Here is a 12,265-nt window from a genome sequence, read left to right on the forward strand (position 1 = left end):
TTCAGAGGGTGTGTATTTGGCTCAAACTAGAGAATGAGGGAAGGAAAATCGGGGGTGGGAAGTGCAGAGAGGCTTGGTGGACGAGATTGTAGGAGTAGAAACTTAAAGGTTTGGAAGCTGGCAGGAAAAAACAAATGGAGGTGGGTGGGAGTAGCAGGCAGAGAAGAGCATGAGCAAAGGTAGGAAAGGAAGAGGAGGTGGAGACGATTTGAACAAAGTATTAAATGAAGTGCTTAAATATTAGCAGTCAACATTGTATTGAATGTGTAAATACATACTTAGTACATGTTCATATGTGTGTACTAAAAACTCTACATGTATTTTCTTATATATTTATGATTGTATTTGAGTAATGTATTATTTAAATTTTAAGAAAAAAAATATGTAGCTTTAGGCAAAGTAGGTAACTTGCCCAAGGCCACTTAGCCTGTAAAGGACAAAAGAGAGATTGTTTCCGGTCTTTCTGTATGCAAAACCTGATGCTCTGTGTAAAACCGTGTTACATGGCTGGACTGGTTCCCGAGATTGGCAGCTTGTCAGGAGACTCCAAGGAGCTTTGTGAAAATAGATTTCTGGCTCTTCGCCACATCCCACCCCATAGTGCATCAGAATTTAGCAGGACAGAACATAGCATGTAGGTCTATACTTTAAACCAGCTCCTGGGTGATTACCATGTAATTGGCCTGGTACTAGCTCTCTAATTGTTGAGAATCCGTGTCTGTGGTGTCAAGAACAAGGCAAGAAAAATTGACAAGGTTGTTGATGTGTTGCTGAGAATCTGGGACTTTTTTCCTGTGGGTGATGGGGCTTTCTGAAGGTTTTAAAACTGGAAAGTGATGTAATCAGATGTGTGTTTTTATGCTCAGTGCTGTGAGGCAGTGGGTGAAGCTGCTGCTTAGGATGTCTGCTTCCTGAGTCAGAGTGCGTCTGAGCCCTCTTCATGCTAGTGGGGCAGTCCAGGATGGACCACTTAGTTGGGTCCCTGCCACTCAGTGTGGGAATCTGGCATGGAGTTCTTGGCTCCTGGGTTCAGCCTGGCCCCGTCCTCGCTATTATGGGCATTTGGGGAGTGAACCAGCAGGTGGAAGATCTTGTCTGTGTCTCTCTGTGTCATTCTGTCTTTCAAATAAATAAGTAGATAAACAAACAAACAGTTTTTTAAAAAGCAGTATAAAAAGGTACAAGCCTAGTGCAGCGTGGCCTAGCGGCTAAAGTCCTCACCTTGAATGTGCCCCGGGATCCCATATGGATGCTGGTTCTAATCCCGGCAGCTCCACTTCCCATCCAGCTCCCTGCTTGTGGCCTGGGAAAGCAGTTGAGGACGGCCCAATGCATTGGGACCCTGCACCCGTGTGGGAGACCCGGAAGAAGTTCCTGGTTCCCGGCATCGGATCGGCACGCATCCGCCCGTTGCGGCTCACTTGGGGAGTGAATCATCGGACGGAAGATCTTCCTCTCTGTCTCTCCTCCTCTCTCTGTATATCTGACTTTGTAATAAAAAATAAATAAATCTTAAAAAAAAAAACTATTATTGGGGTTGGCACTGTGGCACATAGGGTAAGCTGCAGCCTGCAATGCCAGCATCCCATATGAGCACTGATTTGAGCCTGTGTTCTGAATAGAATTTTCTTCTGATCTGGTTTTCTGCTTATGGACCTGGGTCGACAGCAGAAGATGACCAAGTGCTTTAGCCCCTGCCGCCCATGTTGGAGACCCAGATAAAGCTTTTGGCTGCTAGCCTCTGCCTGCCCCAGCTGCAGCCATTGTGGCCATGTAGGGCATGAACCAGTGGTTGGAAGAACTCTCTCTTTGACATTTTTTCTCTCTCTCTAATTCTGCTTCTCACATGATAACTAAATCATTAAAAAATGTTATTCTCATTTTCTTCATGCTGTGGTTTATCTTTCAATAAAAACAAATAAATCTTTAAATAAAAAAGAGTAGTCTTATGAATTTTAGTTTTGTAAAACTATTAGAATTTTGGTGCTTATTATTTTGAATATTATTATTTATAAGGAAGATTTCAAAACTTGATCATTAGAAAAGATAATTATTTTAAAGCACACTCAACGATTATGTCTAATAAACACCTAAAATAATGTCTGAAAAATTAAATGCATATGATGATTTAAGAAATAAATAACATTTTTAACAAATAGTATTGGGCCCAGCATTGTGGCATAGTGGGTTAAGCCACAGCCTTCCATGCCGGCATCCCACCTTTGTGCTGATTTAAGTCCCGGCTGCTTCACTTCCAATCCAGTTCCCTGTTACTGTACCTGGGAAAGCATAAGAAGATGGCCCAAGGGATTGGTTCCCTGCCATCCATGTGAACACCCACATGGAGTTCCAGGCTCCTGGCTTTGACCTGGCAGAGCCCTAGACATTGTGACCTTTTGGGAGGTCAACAAAGAGGTAGTAGATTCTCTGTCTCTGCCATCTTTCTCTCTATGTAATATTGCCTTTCAATAAAATAAATATTAAACACTGGTATTAAGATTTTTTTGTGAGGCAGGTGTTTGTCCAGCAGGTTAAGCAGCTAATTAGGAGTGCCCGCATCCTGAATCAATACCTATTTGAGAGCCTGCTGCTGCACTTCTGATTCAGTTCCTTGTTAATGGCTCTTGGGAGAAGCAGATGCTGGCTCAAGTACTAAGTCCCTAGACCCAAATGGGAGACCAGAGTGGAGTTTCTGGCTCCTGCATGCCTCCTGGCCCTACTACTGTTGTAACTGTAGGGAATGAACCAAGGGTAGAAAAACTCTCCTTGTCTGTTTCATACTGTTTCACCTTCTCTTTCACTCTGCTTTTGAAATGATTAAATATTTTAAAAATTTGGGTAACAGCCTGGTGTGATGACTCAATGGTTAAAATCTTGCCTTGCAACTGCCAGAATCCCATATGGGTGCCAGTTTGCATCCTGGCTGCTCCACTTCCCATCCAGCTCCCTGCTTGTGGCCTGGGAAAGCAGTAGAGGACAGCCCAAAGCCTTGGGACCCTGCACCCACGTGGGAGACTCGGAGGGAGCTCCTGGCTTCTAGCTTCGGATCTGATCAGCTAAAGCTGTTGTGACTCTTTGGGGAATGAACCAGTAGATGGAAGATCTTTCACTCTGTTTTTCTTTCTGTAATTCTTATCTGCCTTTCCAATACAAATAAATCTTTATAAAAATATTAGCGAAGGTCCCGGCATGATAGTGTAATGGTTAAGGTCCTCACCTTGAACGCGCCGGGATCCCATATGGGCACCAGTTCTAATTCTGGTGGCCCTGCTTCCCATGCAGCTCCCTGCTTGTGGCCTGGGACAGCAGTCGAGGACAGCCCAAAGCCTTGGGAGCCTGCGCTCACATGGGAGACCTGGAAGAGGCTCAGAGGAAGCTCCTGGCTTCGGACTGGCTCGGCTCCAGCCGTTGCTGGAGCTGAACCATCGGATGGAAGATCTTCCTCTCTGTATTTCTGCCTTTCCAATAAAGAAAAAAAATAGTGAAACAGATTTTTAAAATCAAGATAAGTAAACCTTCAGCAATATGATACACTTAAAAACATACTAGGAACAGCCAGGACATAATCTGGTGCCCATATCGGATGCCAGTGCTTGTAGGTGGAGGATTCACCAGTTGAGCCTTCTCACTGGCCCTGAACATACTGTTTCTACAAAACTGAGTAAACACACAATTGCATATATTTTTGGGGAAAGTTGCATATTAAACTTAGGTTTACTCAATTTTCAAGATAACGTTTTTGATATTGAAGTAGATGTAATTAAGAATTAAATATAATTACTTTCATTATCAACCTATCATTTTCTTACTTATGCTTTAAATATGCACTAACGCAAGAAAATTCACCGTAGCCAGTGTAACTTGTGAATTTTGGTTTTATTTACAGTTCTCTTGACTTAGTGCAAAGAATTAAGTTTTTTGCAAGATTTATTTATTTTTATTGTGAAGTCAGATTTATAGAAAGGAGGAGAGACAGAGAGGGAGATCTTCCATCTGCTGATTCATTCCCCAAGTGGCCACAATGGCCAGAACTGAGCCGATCTGAAACCAGGAGCCCGGAGCCTCTTCCGAGTCACCCACGCAGGTGCAGGGTCCCCAAGGCTTTGTGCTGTCCTCGATTGCCTTCCCAGGCCACAATCAGGGAGCTGGTTGGGAAGCAGGGTTGCCAGGATTAGAACTGATGCCCATATGGGATCCCAGCACATGCAAGGCGAGGACTTTATCTACTAGGCTACCACGCTGGGCTTTTTTTTTTTTTTTTTTTTTTTTTTTAGATTTTTTTTTTCTTTTCTTGAAAGGCAGAGTTGAAGAGACAGAGATTAATCTTTCATCTGCTGCTTCACTCCAGAGTGGTCACAGTGCTGCAACTGAGCCCATTCAAAGCCAGGAGCCAGGAACTTCCTCCGAGTCTTCAATGTGGGTGCAGGAGCCCAAGGACTTGAGCTCCTCTCCGCTGCTTTCCCAGAATGTAAGCAGGGAACTGAATCAGAAATTGAACAGTTGGGACATGAATAGGGACTCATATGGAATCTGATACCTCAGATGGAGGCTTAGTGTGCTATGCCATATTGCTGACTCTGTGAACACATTTATTTCTTCCTTCCCATGTGAATAGATTTTTAATGTAACCATAATTGATGAGGTACTTCTTATTAGAATGAAATAAGTGTTTATTAATCTGTGTAGTATATAGCAGCAAACCAGACCCTGATCACTGATTGCCCAGGCATGTTAGACATTACGGTAGCATAGGGGTCAAGGACTTCTAAATCCTTTTTCCTTTTTTAAGTTTTTGTGGTTCTTGGTTGACTTTTTTTCCCTCCTGTCCCTGATGACAAACACTCTGAGCATCTCAAAATTTCTAAAAATCGTATTCATTTGTAGCGTGTGTATACTTCTTAAAACTAAGTTCAATTAATTTTATTTATTTATTTTTATTGGAAAGGCAGATTAATAAAGAAAGCTCTTGTATCCAATGGTTCACTACCAAAATGGCCACAACCACTGGAGCTGATCCAGTCTGAAATCAGGAGCCAGGAGCCAGGAGCTCCTGCACCCACATGAGTGCAGGGTCTCAAGGCTTTGCACTGTCCTCCACTACTTCCCCAGGCCACGAGCAGGGAGCTGGATGGGAAGTGGAGCAGCTGAGACATGAACCAGCATGCTTCTGGAATCCCGGTGTTTGCAAGATGAGGATTTAACCACTAGGCCACCATACCAGGCCTTTTTTTTTTTTTTTTTTTTTTTTTAATATAGAAATGGAAGCCAGAACCTGTTGGAGAAGTAAGTTTATTTGAGAAGTGACCAGGTAAATGGGGAGAAGATGAAGGGGAAAGCACCTCCCAAGGGAAAGACAGGAGGTAGGGTGCCTCTGGAAAGGAGAGAGAGAGACAACCTGAAACTTTATTCTTGATGTTTATGTGGTTGAGAAGGATGCGTAAATGCCCATGTGGACCACTGGTTAGGGTGGGAAGAGTTGAGGATTAGGGGAAAAACACATGAGACCATTGTTTCCAAGTTTCTTTTTCTTCTTTCTGTAGCTGGGGCAAGTGAGGAGAGAAGGGCAGAAACCACACCCATAATCCTAACTGCATCAATACCCAGTAATGGGGAACGGCCACCCATTGTCATCTCAAGGTCCCCGAAGAGGAACATGCTCTGAGCGTTCTGCTCAAGTGATTTTGGTAGTCCTGAAATGCTGTTGATTTAGTTGCTCCAAGGATGAGGAAATCCTTCCACGATCTAACATAGTCCACCTAGAGTCTCCATTTGTCCAGATATTTGCTGTCAATGCTTTGTTGGGATAGTTGATCAATTTGTTCTGCCCTCCCATGCAAGGCAAGGGTTTTAGCTACTAGGCCATTGCACCAGACCTATCTGTCAGTGATTTTTAAGATTTTTTTTTTTTTTTTAATTCGGAAAATCACAGTTACAGACAGAAAGGAACAGATCTTCCATTTGTTGGTTCACTCCCAAAATGGCCACAGTGAGCAGAGCTGAGCTTGTCTGAAGCCAGGAGTCAGAAGCTCCTTCTGGTTTCCCACATGAATGCGGGGTCCCAAGGACTTGGGCCGTCCTCCACTGCTTTCCCAGGCCACAAGCAGGGAGCTGGGTGGGAAGTGCAGCAGCTGAGTCATGAACATGTGGAATGCACATATGGGATGCTGATGCTGAAGACAGAGGATTAGATATTTCTCTTATCTCTCCTCTGTAAATCTGCCTTTCAAACAAAAATTAATTAAATATTTAGGAAAAAAGAATAATTAAAAAAATAGAAGTAATTAACTCTGGGTGTTGGGATTTGAAGTGACTTTTACTTCAATTCTTTTTTCTGTATCCTTTTTTTCCCCTTTGGTAATCATGCATGATCTTGATGATCAGAAAAGAAGTGAAAACTGTTTTCATTTTAGAGGAACAGATGTAACCAGGTGACCTGGAAAATTGTTGGCAGTAATTTTGATTTAGAATTAATTCTTTATTATTCAAAGAGCTGATGCAAATTTAGGAAAACAACTGAAGATTCCAGTAGGGAAGCTCAGAGAATATGAGCGGGCAGTTCGTAACAGAAAACAGAGGTGGAAAGCAGGCTTGTGGGTCATTATTTTGACTCCCTTGTCACCAAAGGAATGTAATTTCAATGAGGCAGAATCCAAAAGTTTTTTTTAATTAAATTAGCAAAAGCTATATATTATAATGCTATTAATAATAAAAATGAATTACAAGTTGTGGTACCTTCCTGTGGTATTTTTCAAAGTGGAAACTTATTATTCACTGTTCAAAATGGTAAATTATGTTGTGCCCTGGAAAAATCTAACTTTGAAGTAAGCTAGGGATTCTGGTTTTTGCACTGAAAGTTGTCAGTTAATCCCATTTGCCCATTTTTTCTTTGCTCTTAATAATTACTGAAAAAATATTTAATACACGACTGCTTTGTATGAATAAATGTTAGGCCCAAAATGAGTGTGAGGAAGTGTTGCATTTTGGTTTTATGCCGCTTGCCTCCCAAATCAGGCCTTCGTAAACATGGAATGAAGCAAAGAGGCAGGGCACACTATTCTGATGAGCAGATGGCATCTGTTGCATTGGAATTACTCTGCTCTCAGACTGCCACCACCCAGGCTACCTGACATGGAAGACAGACTGGTGCTGGAAAATACACCCTTGATCTGCATGGTGGTTCTATGAGCATGTAAGCTGTAGGTTAGAGTAGGGGTGAGCATTGTGAGGCAGTGCGTGGGGCTGCCACTTGGCGTACCCACCCCTGCATAGGAGTGCTGGCCTGAGTCCTGCTTCTTCTGGTTGAACTTCATGCTAATACACCTGGGGGAGATTGGGTGATGATAGCGCAAGCACTTGCCTCTCCTTGGCTCCTAGGAGGCTTTAGGCTGGCCCTGCTCGCTGTTGTGGGCATTTGGGGAGTGAAGCAGCAGATGAAAGATTTCTGTGTTTCTTCCTTTCTCTGTTACTCTACCTTTCAAATAAATCATTTTTGAAAATCAAGATTGCTGAAAGTTTTTTTATTAGAAATTTTTTTTGGTAGAAATTGATTTATTCTTTTATTTGACAGCTCCAGAGGAAGTTAGACTAAACACTATGTAAAACTAGGAAGGAATTGCTTGTTTTTCCTTGTGTAGATTGTTGTTTAGGGTCCTGCGCTGTGGCCTAGCAGCTAAAGTCCTCGCCTTGAAAGTACTGGGATCCCATATGGGCGCTGGATCTAATCCCGGCAGCCCTGCTTGCCATCCAGCTCATTGATTGTGTCCTGGGAAAGCAGTCGAGGATGGCCCAAAGCCTTGGGTTCCTGCACCTGCATGGGAGACCTGGAAGAAGTTCCTGGCTCCTGGCTTCGGATTGGTTCATTCAGCACCGCCTGTTGCGCTTACTTGGGGAGTGAATCATTGGACGGAAGATCTTCCTCTCTGTACATCTGAAAAAGATTGTTGTTTAGTGGGCCTGGCACTTTAGTGTAGCAGGCCAGTCTTCCATCTGTAATGCCGGCATCCCATATGGGCGTCAGTTCATGTCCAGCTGCGCCACTTCCCATCCAGCTCCCTGCCTGTGGCTTGGAAAGACAGCAGAGGTTGGCCTAAAACCTTGGGATCCTACACCTGTGTGGAGACCCGGAAGAAGCTCCAGGCTCCTGGCTCCTGGCTTTGGATTCGCTCAGCTCTGGCAGTCATTGTAGCTATATTTAGGTAGTGAACCAGTAAATGTCTTTCTTCCTCTCTTTAAGTCTGCCTTTCAAATAAAAATAAGTCATAAAAAAGAGTTTTTGTTTACTGACATTTTTGTTGTAAGTTTAAAATTAAAATATTATTTTATCTTTTTTTTTTTTGCTTTGTTTTTTTGCAGAGCTGGTAGTAGCAGAATTACACAAAAAAATCAAAGAGGCATTCGAAGTGTTTGATCATGAGTTGAATAATACAGTGGATGTGAGGTTTGGTAATTTTATCTTGTTAAAATCCAGAATTACTGATAGTATCTGTAAAACAGAAGGGAAATCTTTTTATATTATACCTTGAATGTGTTGTGCTAAATATTTATTTTCTTGGCTCTGTAAAAGGTCTTTACTAATTATTGCTTCAGATAACTTTTGTCTCATAGTCTTCATAGTTTGATAGGAAGAATATATACTGCCTTATCACTCCAACCTACAGATTGTAAACATCTGGAAGTTGAACTCTGTAATGGTTTTAGCGTTTGGCACATAGGTTATACTTAGTCAATATTTGTTGAATGACTGAATAGAATTTAAATATGTATAGTTGAGTATTGTGACACAGCAAGTCCCAGCTATTCTGTCTCTGAGCCAGCTCCCTGCTTTCATACCAGGAAGGCATAAGTATTTGAGTACTTTATCCCCCATTTGGGAGTTGGGGTTACTGACTCTTGGCTTCAGTTTGGTTCAGCTTCAGTTGTTGTGGCCATTTGTGGCATAAACCAATGGATGTAAAATCTCTTCCCTCCCCCCTTTTTTCTCTTTCTCTGTTACTCTTTCAAATAAATCCAAGAATATATATATATATATATGTGTGTGTGTGTGTGTGTGTGTGTGTGTGTGTATAAAACCATGATATGAATAATAACAATATTAAAATGCTTTAGGGTCCGGCGGCGTGGCCTAGTGGCTAAAGTCCTCGCCTTGAACGCCCCGGGATCCCATATGGGCGCCGGTTCTAATCCCGGCAGCTCCACTTCCCATCCAGCTCCCTGCCTGTGGCCTGGGAAAGCAGTCGAGGACGGCCCAATGCATTGGGACCCTGCACCTGCGTGGGAGACCTGGAAGAGGTTCCTGGTTCCCGGCATCGGATCTGCGCGCACCGGCCCATTGTGGCTCACTTGGGGAGTGAATCATAGGACGGAAGATCTTCCTCTCTGTCTCTCCTCCTCTGTGTATATCTGGATTTGTAATAAAATGAATAAATCTTAAAAAGAAATGCTTTAACAGAGGTGCATTTCCCAGTAAAATAGTAGAAACAACAAGCCAAATCAGAACAACACCATGAAAACATGAAAAAGATTAAATATGTGAAAACTGGTTTATCTCATGTGATGGACAGAATATAAAGAATGACATAACTTCAGAGTAGGTTAGGCCACACTTAGAATACTTCATCCCGTATCTATTGGTATGCCTGTTTGAGCCCCGGCTCCTCTTTTGATCCAGCTTCCTGCGATGCATCTTGGGAAGCTTTAGATGATGGCTCCTGTATTCATGGCTTCTGCCATCCCTGTGGGAGACTCTACTTTTGCCTCTGGCTCTGATTTGACTCAGCTTGGCTGTTGCGGGCTGTGGGGACTGAGTTAGCAGATGGACTATCTCTCTGTATGTCTGTCTTTGTTTTCTCATGTATTTCTCTGCCTTCCAGATAAACATGTAAAAATATATATGTTGTGCATGATAAAGGATAACTTAAAACTAAAAGAAACACGGGCAAAAGGTAAATGAAATTATACATATGAGGAGTTCAATAGAAATCATAATATCAGGGCCAGAGAGATCAAAGAAAGGCAATTGAAACTTAAAAAAAAAAAGATTTATTTGACCTGTTGTATGCCTAGCATGCCTTTGTTCACTAGTACGTGGGTGAGGGCATGGAGGAGGGAGAGTTTTCTGAGGCTCGTGAGGACATGGCTGCCCTGGAGAAGGATGATGAGGAGGTGGGGGCAAACAGTGCTGAGGGAGAGGATGAGGGGAGGAGTATTAGCCTGCCGGCAGCTGCTGCTCACTCTGGTGACACTGTTGTGTCCTGTGTGGCTGGCCACTGTGGCCCTCGTGTGTTAATAGAAGTAATAGTAATGTTTTCATTAAAAAAAGATTTTAAAATTTTTATTGGAAAAGCAGATTTGCAGAGGAGAGACAGAAAGATCTTTCATCCGCTGGTCACTCCCCAAATGTCCACAATAGCTGGAACTGAGTCAGTCCGAAGCCAGGAGCCAGGAGCCTCTTCTGGGTCTCCCATGTGGGTGCAGGGTCCCAAGGCTTTGGGCCATCCTCAACTGCTTTCCCAGGCCACAAGCAGGGAGCTGGATGGGAAGTGGAGCAGAAATCTTCCTCTCTGTCTCTCCTCCTCTCTCTATATCTGAGTCTCCAATAGAAAAAAAAAAAAAAGCAAAAGAAGACTTAATGCTTCAAACCTAAACTAACTGAATGAACAATGTGAGATTTTATGGGTGACATTTTAACAGTGTGTATGCTTTAATTTTTTTTATAGCAAAGTAAAAGATTGATAGCAGTAATCAATTTCATTGCTTAATAATAACACATTGTGAAGTTTAGTTTGGTCTCTCAGCTGTTCGGAAGGGCCTCCTACTTAGTGGATGAGCTGAGTCTTAGCCCTGGAAGGCCCCGTATGAACTTTGGCTCCATCGTTATGACCAAGCAGGCATGAGAGTAGCATGCTGGGCTGCAGCACTGCAGCACGGCAACATGTGGCTTGCGTCACACTGCATTCTGTGGGAGTGACACTCCAGGGAGCACCTGACCATTGCCAGTAAGTATCCCAGCAGGGAAACAAGTGGGTGGCTGCTGGTGCTGCTTGTGAAACGGTTTGCAGGGGTGCAGGGTTTGCAGCTCTGATTCAGTGGGGGTTTTTTTTAGAGATTTATTTATTTTTATTGCAAAGTCTGATATATACAGAGAGGAGGAGAGACAGAGAGGAAGATCTTCCATCCGATGGTTCACTCCCCAAGTGGCTGCAACTACTGGTGCTGTGCTGATTCGAAGCCAGGAGCCAGGAGCCAGGAGCTCTTTTGGGTCTTCCACACGGGTATAGGGTCCCAAAGCTTTGGGCCGTCCTCTACTGTTTTCCCAGGCCACAAGCAGGGAGCTGGATGGCAAGCAGGGCTGCCGGAATTAGAACTGGCGCCCATGTGGGATCCAGGCACATTCAAAGCGAGGATTTCAGCTGCTAGGCCACCGTGCTGAGCCCAGCTCTGATTCAGTTTTAGTGGCAGAATATGAAAGCATTTCAGAGCTCACGAAAATGGAATGAAAGATTATTTTTGTACATTTTTTGGGGGGATTCATGCACAGTTACTTATAATATTCACTTTCCATGAACTTTTGAAGGCCCTTGCCCATGAATGCAGGTACCTTTAACTAGAGTGCCAGGCTTCTCCTAGTGGCAGAGTAGAGAGGGTATTGCTAAAGAAGTCAATGAAAGTATAGCTTTATGGGAGAGCAGGAGAAAGAAGAGAAATGAACATTGTGTGAAAGCTTATTAGCTGACAGAGTGATTGCACTCTTGGGACTTTATGCATATTACCACATTTTACTTCTATTTATGTGATAAAGGTTGACATCTTCAAATAGCTTGTTCAGTGGCATATTAGGGGCTCTGATATGCCCATCCTCCTCACCCTGCCCTGTAAGGACTTCATGGGCTTATCTTCTGCCTTTAGGCTTCCTTGCAGTAGCAGTGAAATCTCCCAAATCCCTCAGAGTAGCGAGCTCAGACCTTTTCTGGTAAAAGAACTAATTCAGGAAAAATAAGCGTGTTTATGGGGTACATCTTTTTCCCATTCTAAAGTAAAATTTCTTTACTGAGGCCCTGAGGGAAAGTGTAAGTAGGTCTTTACAACTGAGGTAGTACTCTTTTAAGTAAAGATATTTACTAAGAATATTGGCATTATTTTTAGCATTAAAATATTAATGCTAAGTGTATTTGAGGAGTAACAACTCAGATGAATGTGGTTTTTCAGTCTTTATTCCTTACGTTAATTGATATAGCTTTTAAACTTTATAATGGACATTCTCATCTTG

The 12,265-nt window shown here is 42.9% G+C and overlaps 1 protein-coding gene across 2 annotated transcripts in view; it reads left to right on the forward strand.

The window, feature by feature from the left end:
* EFCAB2 (EF-hand calcium binding domain 2) overlaps positions 1–12,265 on the forward strand; it is a 90,476-nt gene that overhangs the window by 22,477 nt on the left and 55,734 nt on the right. For both annotated transcript variants that reach the window (XM_058669434.1, XM_058669435.1), the window contains exon 2: positions 8,353–8,437. In XM_058669434.1, the coding sequence (XP_058525417.1) occupies positions 8,353–8,437 (85 nt within the window). The remainder of the gene's footprint in view (positions 1–8,352; positions 8,438–12,265) is intronic.

This window comes from Ochotona princeps, chromosome 10, assembly GCF_030435755.1.
Source record: "Ochotona princeps isolate mOchPri1 chromosome 10, mOchPri1.hap1, whole genome shotgun sequence".
Lineage (NCBI taxonomy): Eukaryota > Metazoa > Chordata > Mammalia > Lagomorpha > Ochotonidae > Ochotona > Ochotona princeps.